Source organism: Abramis brama (genome assembly GCF_963993115.1).
Source record: "Abramis brama genome assembly, chromosome: 1".
Classification (NCBI taxonomy): Eukaryota; Metazoa; Chordata; class Actinopteri; order Cypriniformes; family Leuciscidae; genus Abramis; species Abramis brama.
The window spans coordinates 739375-755275 of NC_139963.1; the positions used below are offsets into that span (position 1 = coordinate 739375).

The window sequence follows — 15901 nt, forward strand, 5'->3', positions numbered from 1 at the left end:
CTTTCTTTCTTTCATTCATTCTGATCACGTATGTTCTTGTTTGGTTAAATGTTTGTTTTATTGTTTGCATTTTTACGTACGTTTATATTTGTAGCTCATATAATCTCTCTAGTTTTGCATTTATTAAAATCCATTTATACTTTTCACTGTCTCTGTGTTTGAAAACCCACCTTATAAAGTCAATGAAATTAAAAGATCTAATTAAGCTACAAGCTCGATATTATAGACTACCTTGAGTAGTTTTTAATTCATAAACTCAGAAAGTTTGATATTCGTGGCCAGAAGATAAAACTTTCTTGGAGTTTGTAAAGGGATACCCCTTCCTAACTGTGATAATCTCACATTTATTCGCTGGACGAATGACTGATGACCAGACCAGTTACAGAACAAGGTAATCTCGATAATTGATAAAGTAAATGTACATGCGATTTCTGAATTATTATGACCATGAGTTATGATTATTAATATTTCCAAAATTCCCTATATCCTTGAGCTAATTCGCATTTACCCAGAGTCGTTTATGTTACATAATGAAGTGTACAATTCAATAAATAGTGTGTCTGAAAATAAAGAACAAATTCATTCCTCAATGTTTTATTGATGAAAGCACAGTAAACAATGACAAATCATAACTAAACTCGCACAAAACTGACAATAATTGGAGTGTAAAACATGAAAGTATTAATACCCAATATAAAGTGCAAAATGAAATACACCTGAAAGAGGCAATGAAAGGGTCCAGTCGCAAGAAGCGTTTGTTCACAACAGTAAGAAGAAAGAAAGAAAGAAAGAAAGAAAGAAAGAAAGAAAGAAAGAAAGAAAGGCAAACTATCACAAAAAAACAAAAAACACATAACAGTGCTCCAGCACCTTCTTGGGCACCTGATGGGAGCACTAACAAGTGTCCATATCCGCCACCCACTCCAATGGCCACTTCTTTCCACTGTAACACAATAAGGAAATATGCAATTAGATGTTTTGGTTCTGCACATGAACTGTAGACACAAAGACACACATTAAAGCTCCTGTAGCTGTTTTCCAATAGCTGTGTTTTAGTGGGGTTTCATTACATCACAGTAGGCTAATGTTAGTCAACTACAATGCAAGGAAAGCCTTAATTATTATTTTAAGACAAGAAAATCCTATAATCTGTTATGTTTCTGACATGAATCACTGTTTGGTGTGCACAATACTCCAAAGTGTTTTACATTTTTGGTAGGTTTATCTTCACTTGTTTTTTTCTTAGTAACTCAAAAATGAGGAATGTGAAGTCCACATTTTACTGTGAGACAACATATGTGACAAATGAAGATCACAAGCTGACACTAAATATATTGATCCAGTTATTAAGCAAGGCAGTAATGTTGTAACATACAATTTCTGTATCTCTGTATTGTAGATTTATGAGAATGAGGTCCTAAAATGAAAAATGTCACGATTACATTACTTTTGAGAAACTTCATTAAAAATGAACTCCAATGTAACTACAGATAAGACTTCATATTAATATTAGTCTTCACATAATGCAGGCCGTGTAGTTTGGGCATAACATCTTAATCAAGAAAAAAAAAAGTGTCTTAGTAAGGTGTTGGGCCACCAAGAGCCACCATAACAACTTTTTGGACTGAAGCTGTTATGGTTTTGGACACCGCCGTCATCAAAACACCAAATGAAAGCATATATTTTGGATGAATGGAGCTCCCCAGATTTCAGAGACTTAGAGAATCTATGCCAAAGAACATGAAACTCTTCTGGTGGCACGTAGTAGCCCAACACCTTATTAAGACACTTTGTGTTGGTTATAATAATATATTTATGAACTATATAGACAAATCTTACCTTAATCTTACCTAACATATGTCAATAGTCTGTACATGTTAAAATTAATTGGCTATGTGTTCCCCATGAGAGGTCGTACATACCAGAGTTTGCATGGCTCCCACTCCACTTGCTTCCATTTTTGGCCCTAAAAATAGTGAGACTTTTTCAAATATTTGCTATGTTTAGCAGTCATACCAATCACCAATACTTTTCCAAGACCATTACACCAATAAAAGAACATTATGTAACCTGTATAGTGTTTTAGTGGTATTTAACCTTGATAACTCTGTATTTGGCAACCCTCTTCACAGGGTAATAATCCTGGCTCCCTGTCACTGTATGTCGGCATTCTGAAAGGAAAAAAATGTACATTCACAAAGCTTAACACTACAATAAACAAGCCATTATACAATTATTATAATGATAAGTGGTTATTAAGCTATAGCATGGGTTGTACTTAGTTACAGTTTTCATATTGTAGTTATTATGGAACAGAAGTTGTATTGAACACTGGTAATTTACTGTAATCAACACAAAGTTTAGGGTTGGGCAGTTGTGATAAATATATTGGCAAACAAAGACAAGTTAAATCCATGAATTCAAATGAATCTCTATTGTGCTGCCTGGGAGTTGTTAATCGCTTTCTCATAGCAGACTAACATGTTTTTGACTGTGAAAACCAAAACCAAAAAAAATGTATGTTACTTTCTGACTATGTATGCTATTATGTTGCCAGATAATTGCCAGAAGACTGTAGCTAGGTTATGCAGCTTATACTAATCAATTTTGTGGCATTCAGACCACACTCCTATTCAGAAAGCTGGACAAGCAGTACATCAACACACCTTTCCTTTTATTTGGCCGCACAGTAGTGGGAGCAGGGCAGCCTCCTTCCACACCTTCATCTGTTAAATACAGAGAAACATTTAAAATATGTAAAAAATATTTAAGCACAGTTTATAATGAAGACTGGGCTTTATTTGTCAAAATGTCTTTCCATGAACAACTAAAACTTTGTTTCAGGAATTGAAGGCAGCACACGGTGAGCACTTGATACATAAATGATGCATTATAGGTGAATTATTCCTTTAAGGATAACCAGGTTCTGCCATTAGCAGGCTAAAGCCGCTGAAGGACTTGTACAATCAGTTTGGAATAATGTCATCACAGTGAAGAAATCACAGCTGAAAATAGCCTATCATTCCACAACTTTATAACCTTGAATAGACAGTTGATCTTGCAAATCAATTTCCATCAAAGTGTCTATGGGAATTAGGGTTGCACGAAATTGACAAAATGTGATATTGGAATATTGATCATGAATATTGTGATAACGATATTAATTTAGATATTCTTAAACATATGTAAAAACACAAAAGTTGATTGGCCCCATTTCTGATATTTTTCGCCTCCGATCTCCATTTTTTCGTTGTCTCCCAGAGCCACGCTCATCATGTGGTGTTCTATAGGGTATGTTGCCCTGTCACGTGCATGTGACGGCAACTGGCCAATGAAACAATTACTCTAAATCGAATACAACTAAGCCACACAGTCAACGGACGCATCTCTCCACAAAATAAACGAAATATTGCATACTTTCTGCAACATTTTCATATGATATTGCACAACGTGATATTGCAATAATGATAGTGAGTCAATATATTGTGCACCACGAATAGGAAGACACCGAAACACCCAAACAATGTCCTAAAATATGGGCAAACACAGGCATTATTATGACCGCCGCTAGCGTAGCTAGCGAAAGCGGTCATATAGGGATTGTCAAAGTTTTTTTTTTTTTTTTTTTTCGTCACCTTACTGAATTTTCCGTCAACGATACCAGGGACACCGAAACACCGGGGAACATGAAATTTGGTGGGCATGTAGCCCCACTAGACTTGTACGGAAAAATTTCGTTTGGTCCCCGGGGGCCACTCCCCCCCCGCGCTGGGCCCCCCCAAACCCAAAAAAATTCAGTTTTTCCTAAATAACTACCTGAACCGTGGCACCGAGGATGAAGAATTTTTTATGGTATGTTGGTCTACTAGACTTTTACGGAAAAATTTCATTTGGTCCCCGGGGGCCACTTCCCCCCCCGCGCTGGGGCCCCCGTGAATTTTTCGTCAACGATACCAGGGACACCGAAACACCGGGGAACATGAAATTTGGTGGGCATGTAGCCCCACTAGACTTGTACGGAAAAATTTCGTTTGGTCCCCGGGGGCCACTCCCCCCCCGCGCTGGGCCCCCCCAAACCCAAAAAAATGCAGTTTTTCCTAAATAACTACCTGAACCGTGGCACCGAGGATGAAGAATTTTTTATGGTATGTTGGTCTACTAGACTTTTACGGAAAAATTTCGTTTGGTCCCCGGGGGCCACTTCCCCCCCCCGCGCTGGGGCCCCCGTGAATTTTTCGTCAACGATACCAGGGACACCGAAACACCGGGGAACATGAAATTTGGTGGGCATGTAGCCCCACTAGACTTTTACGGAAAAATTTCGTTTGGTCCCCGGGGGCCACTCCCCCCCCGCGCTGGGCCCCCCGTGAATTTTTCGTCAACGATACCAGGGACACCGAAACACCGGGGAACATGAAATTTGGTGGGCATGTAGCCCCACTAGACTTTTACGGAAAAATTTCGTTTGGTCCCCGGGGGCCACTCCCCCCCCTCGCTGGGCCCCCCCAAACCCAAAAAATGCAGTTTTTCCTAAATAACTACCTGAACCGTGGCACCGAGGATGAAGACATTTTTATGGTATGTTGGTCTTAAGGGCCCACATCAACCTAGCCCATAATCGATTGTCAAAGTTTTTTTTTTTTTTTTCTTTCGTCATCTGAATTTTTCGTCAACGATACCAGGGACACCGAAACACCGGGGAACATGAAATTTGGTGGGCATGTAGCCCCACTAGACTTTTACGGAAAAATTTCGTTTGGTCCCCGGGGGCCACTCCCCCCCCTCGCTGGGCCCCCCCAAACCCAAAAAATGCAGTTTTTCCTAAATAACTACCTGAACCGTGGCACCGAGGATGAAGACATTTTTATGGTATGTTGGTCTTAAGGGCCCACATCAACCTAGCCCATAATCGATTGTCAAAGTTTTTTTTTTTTTTTTCTTTCGTCATCTGAATTTTTCGTCAACGATACCAGGGACACCGAAACACCGGGGAACATGAAATTTGGTGGGCATGTAGCCCCACTAGACTTTTACGGAAAAATTTCGTTTGGTCCCCGGGGGCCACTCCCCCCCCGCGCTGGGCCCCCCGTGAATTTTTCGTCAACGATACCAGGGACACCGAAACACCGGGGAACATGAAATTTGGTGGGCATGTAGCCCCACTAGACTTTTACGGAAAAATTTCGTTTGGTCCCCGGGGGCCACTCCCCCCCCTCGCTGGGCCCCCCCAAACCCAAAAAATGCAGTTTTTCCTAAATAACTACCTGAACCGTGGCACCGAGGATGAAGACATTTTTATGGTATGTTGGTCTTAAGGGCCCACATCAACCTAGCCCATAATCGATTGTCAAAGTTTTTTTTTTTTTTTTCTTTCGTCATCTGAATTTTTCGTCAACGATACCAGGGACACCGAAACACCGGGGAACATGAAATTTGGTGAGCATGTAGCCCCACTAGACTTTTACGGAAAAATTTCGTTTGGTCCCCGGGGGCCCCTCCCCCCCGCGCTGGGCCCCCCCCCAAACCCAAAAAATGCAGTTTTTCCTAAATAACTACCTGAACCGTGGCACCGAGGATGAAGAAATTTTGATGGTATGTTGCTCTTAAGGGCCCACATCAACCTAGCCCATAATCAGTCATTTGTGATTTGCGCCCCTCCCATAAAAAATTAACATGCAATATTATTATGACCGCCGCTAGCATAGCTAGCGAGAGCGCTCATATAGGGATTGTCAAAGTTTTTTTTTTTTTTTTTTTTCGTCAATCTACTGAATTTTCCGTCAACGATACCAGGGACACTGAAACACCGGGGAACATGAAATTTGGTGGGCATGTAGCCCCACTAGACTTTTACGGAAAAATTTCATTTGGTCCCCGGGGGCCACTCCCCCCCCGCGCTGGGCCCCCCCAAACCCAAAAAATGCAGTTTTTCCTAAATAACTACCTGAACCGTGGCACCGAGGATGAAGAAATTTGCAAAGTATGTTGGTCTTAAGGGCCCACATCAACCTAGCCCATAATCGATTGTCAAAGTTTTTTAGTTTTTTTTCCCCGTCAATCTACTGAATTTTCCGTCAACAATACCAGGGACACCGAAACACCGGGGAACATGAAATTTGGTGGGCATGTAGCCCCACTAGACTTTTACGGAAAAATTTCGTTTGGTCCCCGGGGGCCACTCCCCCCCCGCGCTGGGCCCCCCCAAACCCAAAAAAACCCAGTTTTTCCTAAATAACTACTTGAACCGTGGAACCGAGGATGAAGAAATTTTTATGGTATGTTGGTCTTAAGGGCCCACATCAACCTAGCCCATAATCACTCATTTGTGATTTGCGCCCCTCCCATAAAAAATTAAAATGCAATATTATTCTGCTTTAATCGCCCCTATCTTCAGTGGAGATGTTCAGAACTGCACCATATTTCATGTGTATGATTAACTTGACATCCTCTGGGGGTATGCTAAGTTTTGTAGAATTTCATCCATGGGGGGGTATAAAATAAATTCATTTATGTGCACATTTAGTGACTGTACACTCATCGGCCTGTAGATGGTGCTGTTGAGCGAAGGGTTGCTGGTTTAGGATGATACTGTCACACACACACATGCAGGAATACAAACAAACGCAAGCATGCACACACACTGACATCCACAGGCACAGACACACACCCATACACACACATACAAATCCACATGCACAGACACACACACACAAACACACACGCGCACACACATGTACGCACACACACATACACGCACAGACACACACAGACACACACATACACAAACACACACACATACACACACACACACACACAGACAGACATGCACATACTACTACTTTTTTTAGGTATCAGCCATATACCCGATTTACCAATACCCAATGTGTTATGCTTGGGCAGTATACTAATGACGTGGGTGGGACATGTTTCATGCCATGTTAGATCACATCCTGAGAGTCTACGCTTTTAGAAAATATATAGTTTATATAGTTGAATCAGTTTTCTCTTCATGGTACAGACCAAAATGTATTATGTGTACACTTTCTTCACCTAAATCCATAAAATCCCATTAATTTCAATGGGACATTTACTTAAGTGTTCTACTAGGTATAGTGGGAATGAGTTTAATTTTGTTAACATTGTTTTTTTAAAACTCTGGGACCAGGGCTACAAGATAAAACCACTTTTTTGGGGAATTTTTATTTTTTATTTCAGTAAAACACAACAAACCCATGCCAAAGTCAGATAACAGACTTTTACCATCAACAGGCACCTCAACCGTTTGGTAGAGGTTTGTATAAATTGAATGGGAGAGTCCTTTGGAAAAAAAACACACAGATTTTTCATACTTAGTATGTATAAGTATAAGTATATATACTATTTTGATCCCGTGAGGGAAATTTGGTCTCTGCATTTATCCCAATCCGTGAATTAGTGAAACACACTCAGCACACAGTGAACACACAGTGAGGTGAAGCACACACTAATCTCGGCGCAGTGAGCTGCCTGCAACAACAGCGGCGCTCGGGGAGCAGTGAGGGGTTAGGTGCCTTGCTCAAGGGCACTTCAGTCGCTTTTTACTGTTAACCACTGTTATGGATGTGACGTTTTCACATTATGGATGTTAAGTGTCTAAACTAATGACTTTTGATATAAAACTTAAATAGTAATGGCAAATAATTACAAAACTCTAAATTATCCATGATCCACAGGAATACTCCAGACAGTCTTTTAAAATATACAACTTGTATACATAAACACGCAATACAGCCAAATTGCTCCACGTCATATATTTTTGTGGAAAGCCAGTGCAGGCCTGAGCGGCGGTCATATTTTGTACCGCCATGCGGTACATCTAGTTCAAGTAATGAAACAGCAGCAGTTCATGGAATTTGATGAGAGGTTCTAATCATATAATCGTTTTAAAATGTATATACAGTGGTGGCCAAAATCAGTAGAACGGTTAGATTTTTTAATGTTTTAAAAGAAGACTTCCGGTCTCCAAGGCTCCAAGGATTTATTTGATCCAAAATACAGCAAAAAACAGTAATATTGTGAAATATTTTTACAATTTAAAAAAACTGTTTTCTATTTGATTATATTTTTAAACGTAATTCATTTCTGTGATCAAAGCTGCATTTTCAGCATCATTACTCCAGTCTTCTGTGTCACATGATCCTTCAGAAATCATTCTAATATGATGATTTGATGCTCAAGAAACATTTATATATATATATATATATATGCATTTGGCAGAAGCTTTTATCCTAAGCAACTTACAGTGCATTTACAGGGACAATCCCCCTGGAGCCCCTGGAGTAAAGTACCTTCACTGCCTTGCTCACGGACACACTGTGTAATTTATTATTATCATTAATGTTGAAAACAGTTGTGTAATTTTTTTTTAGGATTATAATAATAACTAGAATGTACATTTCCTGAAGAAAATGTGAGTGGTGCTTGCAGTGGCAAAACTCGCCACTCGGTTGCTAGGGTGTTGTACATGATTGCAAACGAGCCAACAACCATGTCTGTACGATGTTCTGGTGCTGAGATATGGCTTATTCATGTTGTTCAGGTGGTTGCTAGGGTGTTCTGTGTGGTTGCTAGGGCTTTGCTAGGTGGTTGCTAGGGTGTTCTGGGTGGTTGCTATGGTGTTCTGGGTGGTTGCTATGGTGTTGCTAGGCAGTTACTAGGGTGTTCTGGGTGGTTGCTATGGCGTTGCTAGGCAGTTGCTAGGATATTCTGAGTGGTTGCTATGGTGTTGCTAGGCGGTTGCTAGGGTATTCTGGGTGGTTGCTAGGCGGTTGCTAGGGTATTCTTGGTGGTTGCTAGGGCGTTGCTAGGCAGTTGCTAGGGTATTCTGGGTGGTTGCTATGGTGTTGCTATGGTGTTGCTAGGCGGTTGCTAGGGTATTCTGGGTGGTTGCTAGGGTGTTGCTAGGCAGTTGCTAGGGTGTTCTGGGGGGTTGTTATGGTGTTGCTAGGCGGTTGCTAGGGTATTCTGGGTGGTTGCTAGGGCGTTGCTAGGCGGTTGCTAGGGTATTCTGGGTGGTTGCTAGGGCGTTGCTAGGCGGTTGCTAGGGTATTCTGGGTGGTTGCTATGGTGTTGCTAGGCAGTTGCTATGGTATTCTGGGTGGATGCTAGGGCGTTGCTAGGCAGTTGCTAGGGTGTTCTGGGTGGTTGCTAGGCAGTTGCTAGGTGTTCTGGGTGGTTGCTAGGCAGTTGCTAGGGTGTTCTGGGTGGTTGCTAGAGTTTTTTGGTGGTTACTAGAGCATTTCTAGACATTGCTAGGGTGTTCAGGGTGGTTGCTAAGGTATTTTTGGTAGTTGCTATGGTGTTACTAGGTGGTTGGTAGTTGTCAAATATGGTTACTATGGAGTTTTTATAGAGTTCTTAAAATCTTTAATAACGAGTGCCTCGTGCCTATGGCCGAATAGGCACAAGCATGGAGCGATATCGCAAGGCCATGAGAGTAAAATTGCTTTAAAAAATAAAAAAAATAAAAAAAATGTTTTTTTTTTTGTTTAGGGTGGTTGCTAGGGAGCTCTTAGTGGTTGCTAGGGTGCTGAAACTGGTTGCTAGGGTGTGGCTATGAAGATTTTAGGCCATTACTTATTGGCTGCTTGATAATATAAATCCTCTGAGGGAGAGAGAGAGGGAGAGATGCAGGGGTGTCAGGCCCTTTGGAGTCTGTGTGTGTGAAAACGTCGGTTGGGATTCAAATATTTTTAGAACTCCCAATGTAAAGTCAATGGGACTTTTTTGGCCGCTTTTTCGTCCGCTGTGCGAACATCGTACACCCGATCGCTTAGAAAAGTCATAGCACACCTCTCCTCAATGAGCCGCTCGATTTGACGCCTCACTCAGGGGTCTGTGACAAACGGTGCAGGGCGAGTTTCGCGCCAAACTTTGTCCAGAATAATAAAAAAAAGAATAATAATAAGTATGAGCAATAACAATAGTGATGCTTTCAAAAAAGCACCACTAATAAATGTTTCTGGACTCTGAATTTGTTTACAGTTTCACATTACACAAAGTAAGAGTATGGTTTTGTGGGGCTTACAACTTATTTATAATACTCTTCATAAAGCTCCTTTTTTACCTTTTTCAAGAGAAACTGGGGAGGCTGCTGAAGGTCCTTCTGGGGAGTGGGGTCTTTTCCCCAGGTTCTGGGATAGCGGCTGCTGTGGGTGTACTGAGGGTGCTAAAAGGGACACTGACTGTCCAATTGGGGACTTCGGTGGTCCAATAAGTGCTGCTGGGGGTCCCGTTGGAGCTGTTGGGGGATTAAGCAGGGCAGCAGAGGGAAAGATTGTTAGTGAATAATGACTTAAAGTTCAGTTTTGTTTGTCTACTATATGATAGAGCGGCACAATTACTTGTTAAAAGATTGTGATCTCGATTCAAACACCCACGTGATCTTATTTCTAAATGACGGTGATTCTGAGCAGTTGCCATGTATCGGTATGAACATATATGCTCTATATAAATGATGTATGAACATATATGCTCTGATAATATAGTGTATAGGTTATATGCTGTTATAAAATAAATACATTTTCTGTATTCAGATATATATATTTTTTTAAGTAGGCCTTTAACTGCATTCTCCTCACGACTGTTAAAATAACAACAAACATCTTCACAGAAAGTGCTCTCCTTGCTTTCACTGTTCCAGACAGTGACTGACACCATGTATTGCTAGCACTTCTCCTGCTACTGCTTTCTCTCGAGACAAAGTGCTTGTTGTATTCCTCATTTGTAAGTCGCTCTGGATAAAAGCGTCTGCTAAATTAATAAATGTAAACGTAAATGCGCTCACCTAAACAGCAGTTCGCCAGGTAGAGGAGAATGGAGAAAGACTTTATTTGCAAACTAAATAAATTAACTGTCAATTCAAGTTATAAATACTATCACGTGATTTAATTTATGGTAAGAATAACAATAATTCAACAAACGCTGATGCGGTTTCTCCACACTGGGACACCCTTCTGGCTCAGCCACTGGTGCAGATTCTCCCACAATGACATGAAACTCTTTACAATAACTCCTAACTTAAACAGAAATAAGAGTGTGTTGTAGACATTTACTGGTCCACCACATCCAGATGCTGATAGCACCTCTGCTTCATACCATGAACATGCATAAACATGAACAAACATAGATAGACAAACTCATCAACACTCTTGACTTGTGTCACTGTCCCTTGAATGTGGTTTAAGCTTTCCCTCACAATCAGATTCAATGTGTGGGCAAAGCATGGCAAGTGCTTCCATTCAGCTTTCCGGAAAGCTGCTTTCATGTTGCTGGCATTGTCAGTCACACAAGCACCACTTTGTTTGAGATTCCCACTCTTCACATGTCTTTGTAAGTTCGGCTGCCAGGTTGTCAGCAGTATGTCGGTCAGTGAATGAAAAGCAGTCGAGAAGAGGTGATGAAAGAGTAAAATGTTCATCGATAAAATGACAAGTGACTGCCATAAAACTTGTAGTTGTCCGAGACGTCCAGGCATCAGTCGTCAGACACACAGCAGAGGCATTGCTGACTTTCACCTTCACCTCTTCTTTAATTCTGCTGTAGAGCTGTGGCATCAGAGTGTTTGATATAGTCTTTCGGTTCGGTAAAATGTATGATGGATCAATTGCCTTCTAGAATCTTCTAAATCCAGTGTCACTGACGATTGAAAAAGGTTGAAAATCCAGTGCAATCATTTTAGATAACTCCACATCCACTTTGCTTTGTTTGACAGGGCCAATTGGTGTTCTCACAAAGCTTGTCATCTAACTCTGTCTCGTCCTTTGGCCACTGGAGCCAGATGAGGACGCAGTAGAGGCCGTAACAGAGGAGACAGCAGCCGGAGAAGCACGACTACCTCAGGCTTATAAAAAAAAGAAAAAAACTGAACTTCCGACATTGTCTATTTACTGTGTTTTTTGCCAAGTGCAACACAGTCAGTGACACACTGGGATAGACTATGTGGTGCCTGCCTTTTGGGAAGTGAATTTCCCCTTGCCCTTCCATAGCTGTGCTCTCTTCTTGAGCTTTGTGTTGGCCACCCAGTAAAGAGGGAACGCCTGTCTCCCAGTGGTGTTTTCAGACGAGCCACTGCTGTCGGCTGCACTCCAATGCTCGTTTGCACGCCTCTTCTCGCCATCCTCCCAGCACCTGATCCGGCAGATAGCTGTGCTCTCTTCTTCAGCTTTTTGCCTGTGGGATTGTCCGGATGAGCCGTCTCCAGTTGAGCAGTCGTCACTATCGCCAGCCTCGTCCACTCCTCGGCTGGGCTCTCTGGGCTCTCCGCTGCAGCTGCACAAAGGGGATCTACATAAACATGTAAAGAGAAATTTAAAAGAATTATATATGTTTTAATGAAACTATGGCTGATTGTCTAAATGGATTAATCTAACAGCCTATCACACAGTATAAATCAACATGACAACAGTCTCCTACACAAACTCAAACAGGTATGAGGCTCTCGGTGTTTTCAGCATCTGCACACACACACACACACACACACACACACACACACACACACACACACACACACACACACACACACAGTCTCACTGCATGAGGACACTCCACATGATCTTCATCTCCAGAGCTGCTCTTCAGAGTCACTTCACAAGCTTTCCCCCGTTTCATCTGAGAAAAACTACTGTTAAACACACACTGAAACTGGCTGATTACATTTAAAATGAAAGTTTTTATTCATTTCAAAACACATCATATTTGATGCTACATTTGTATTCAATCATAAAACATAGAATCCAGAAAAATATAATAAAACACACTTTAGGAAGAAAAATAAAAAAATAAATGTGGGCCCTACATTAAAAGGTAGCTTACTCTGTGGAGTTTAATTGTGAACAAACAAATTATGATGTTTTTTGGCCATATCCAGCTCTATTTTTGAATTATGAATCATTTGTTTCTATTTAAGAGGTTTTAAACAGGATTTAGAGATATATGTGGTATAATGTCCCGCTCCAGTGCAGTAGGTGTCGGTGTGCAACTGTTCAGCTGTTCCAAACCCTCCTGTAAAACACACGAAGAAGAGGAAAACTACAGTTGCAGCGAAATCGATTATGTCAAAATATAAGAAAAATTATAATGGAAATGGACCAGAGACACTCGTTAGTGTTGATGATACGGATGTGGAAGATGATCAAATGGAATTAGGAAAGACAGGAGAAGAGAGGAATATTATTCCTTATATATAAGGATATATATATATATAATATATATATATATATATATTCCTTATTCCTATAAGCCAGTGGTTCTCAATTCCAGTCCTCGTGACCCACTGCTCTGCACATTTTGTATGTCTCCCTTATTTAACACACCTGAACCAGATCATCAGCTCATTAGGAGAGACTCCATGAACTGAACTGAGTGTGTCAGATAAGAGAGACATACAAAATGTGCAGAGCAGTGGGTCACGAGGACTGGAATTGAGAACCACTGCTATAAGGGAATGTGAAGGTACGTCACGCAGTGTTGCATTATGGGACGTGGGCGCCATCTTAGGAGGCACGATCTCTGTTTACCTTTTCGCCGCCCGTTGCTATGACATGTAATAGTTGGGTGTGTTTGGCTAAAACGAGGTAAAATTGAAGAAAAACGGAAGAAATTGAAAGAAAAAGAGAAGGGACCCTATCGGGAGAAACTAAATGCCACTGCCAAAAACGTTATTTGGACAAACTGTCCGCGATAAACAACGTTGATCCATATGATTTAGCAGCCCAAGACTGGATTACAGATCCAGACGCACTAACGTTACCTCCGCTCACAAATCTGGACATCGTTAACCTTGTTTTTGAATTGAGTGCGTACACTTTGCAGGAGTTTAAGAGCTATACATCCCTTCAAAATAGATTGATGTATTCTTTGCCCATCCCAGTTTATGTGTAACGTTATTTACAAAGTCTTTGTGGATGCAATCAGTACAGAAACAGATAAAAGTCACTTAATGTATTTATTAAGCAGTTATACAAAACCTTGATTCACATACATTTTAAAAGGGCATGTAAAAAGATGTACAGAATATCAAAGCAAATTGTTAATTGAAAACAAAATAAATGTAATTTATTTGATTCATGCAATGTGGCTTTATCGTCTGCTAACATGAACCACAAAATCAACATAATTCATCAACTATCCTACAAGTCATCAAGGAATATACAATACAAAACCTCTAGCTTTGTACAACTTTTAACAAACGTTTTTACAAACCAGTTGATTTAGCAATCACTGCACAACACTTGGACACATGTTTGTAAGAGCACAGCAGACTATGACAACTTTGTCCAAGAACTACAGTCTCACCCTCACATGGCAGAACCATATTTATGGGAATTTTAGAAGACAATATTTTGTATTTGTTCATTAATTTTTTTTTTCTCATTATTGCGGCAACCCACGCGATCCGGCGCCTTCTCGTCAGCTCCTCCATCTGCTTCCCATGTTGTTTTTTCAAGGAAGGAAAGTGGAAAAAACGTATTCTGTTGTTCATTTTCCTCCCTGAACGATCGTGTGGCATGCTATGGCAGTTCTTGATCGAGCAGTACTGACCAACCATATCGACGTTACTAAAAATCTCAACAGAAAATCTAAACACAGCCTCCAACACATGAATTCACATACAGGGCGCGATCCTCTCAATATGGCGGCGGACCCATAATGCAACACGGCGTGACGTCACCTTCACATTCCCTATAGACATAAGGGAAGATGTAGGTACAAAGAAAAGAAAGAAAAAACATCAGATAGAGGTAAGAAGTTCAGGTGAGAGTGGAAATGAACAGGAGGTGAGGAATGTAAATTTGGATGAGTTGAAGGTAATATTGAAATTTAAAGAGGATGGTGGAATACAAAAGGTAAGTCCAATTGCATTAACGAAAGAGTTGAGGAAAGTAGTTGGAGAAATTAAGATTGCAAAAGTGTTAAACAATGGAGATTTGATGATAGTTTGTAATAGTGAAGAGCAAAGAAAGAAAATGTTGAAAGTTAAAGTAATGTGTAAGCAGGAAGTGGTGAGTAGTAAGATTGTAGGACAGAGGCAGTGGGTAAGTGGAGTAATATCTGGAGTGCCATTAGGAGTATCTATGGAAGAACTTAAAAGTAACATCAACGGAGGGAAAATAGTTGGTGCTAGGCGACTGTTTATGAACAGAGGAGGGAATAGAGTGGAGAGTCTCTCGGTTGAGCTTAGGTTTGATGGAGTAATTTTGCCGGATAAGGTCAAGCTTGGATTTATCAGTTACTCAGTAAGGCCTTTTGTGCCTCCTCCTTTAAGATGTTATAATTGTCAAAAATACAGGCATGTGGCTATGGTGTGTAAGGCTAAGAAACGATGTGCAAGATGTGGGGGGGGGGCATGATTATGGCAAATGTGAAGGAGCAGGACCAAAATGCTGTAACTGTGGAGGGGATCATAGTGTTGCGTATGGAGGATGTGAGGTGAGGAAGAGAGTAATTGAAGTACAGAATGAGAGAGCTAAGAGGAATATAACATATGCAGAAGCTGTTAAAGTGGTTGATACAAGGAATAAAGAGAAAGAAAGAGAGAGGGATGTGCAAAAAGAGAGGAGAAGTGAGGGAACATCAGAGATGGAAGGTAGGATTACAGAAGAGACAATGATTGTAAGTAAAGTAAATTTCTTGTTGTTCATAGCTGAAGTAATTAATTGTACTGCACAAACTGAAAAGAAGACAGCTAAGATTCAAATGATAGTCAAGGCAGCAGAGAGATTCTTGGGAGTAAAGGACATAACATGGGTAATGGTTAGGGATGGGCTGATTAATGAGACACAGTCAAGCCAGGAAGCATGGTTTGGATAGGAGGAGGATTTTAATTTTACAATGGAATGTGAGAAGTCTTGTGGCTAATGGA

At 40.9% G+C, this 15901-nt stretch overlaps 1 protein-coding gene across 3 annotated transcripts; it reads right to left on the minus strand.

Annotated features, from left to right (window-relative positions):
- Positions 1-567: 567 nt before the first annotated feature.
- On the minus strand, positions 568-12500 carry LOC311091239 (uncharacterized protein). 3 transcript variants are annotated; one of them, XR_014608030.1, is made up of 6 exons: positions 11237-12496; positions 10106-10279; positions 2667-2726; positions 2071-2171; positions 1923-1966; positions 568-943 (listed from the first exon to the last, which is right to left on the minus strand). XR_014608030.1 is itself a non-coding variant. In XM_084127058.1 (6 exons), the coding sequence occupies exons 1-6, from the start codon at positions 11277-11279 to the stop codon at positions 895-897; spliced, it is 444 nt and encodes a 147-aa protein (XP_083983184.1). In that variant the 5' UTR covers positions 11280-12489; the 3' UTR covers positions 568-894. The 3 variants fall into 3 exon arrangements, 2 of the variants coding, with proteins under 2 accessions (XP_083983184.1, XP_083983185.1); XM_084127058.1 differs by having other exon boundaries at positions 2098-2171; positions 11237-12489; XM_084127059.1 differs by having other exon boundaries at positions 568-1966; positions 11237-12500.
- Positions 12501-15901: the final 3401 nt, after the last annotated feature.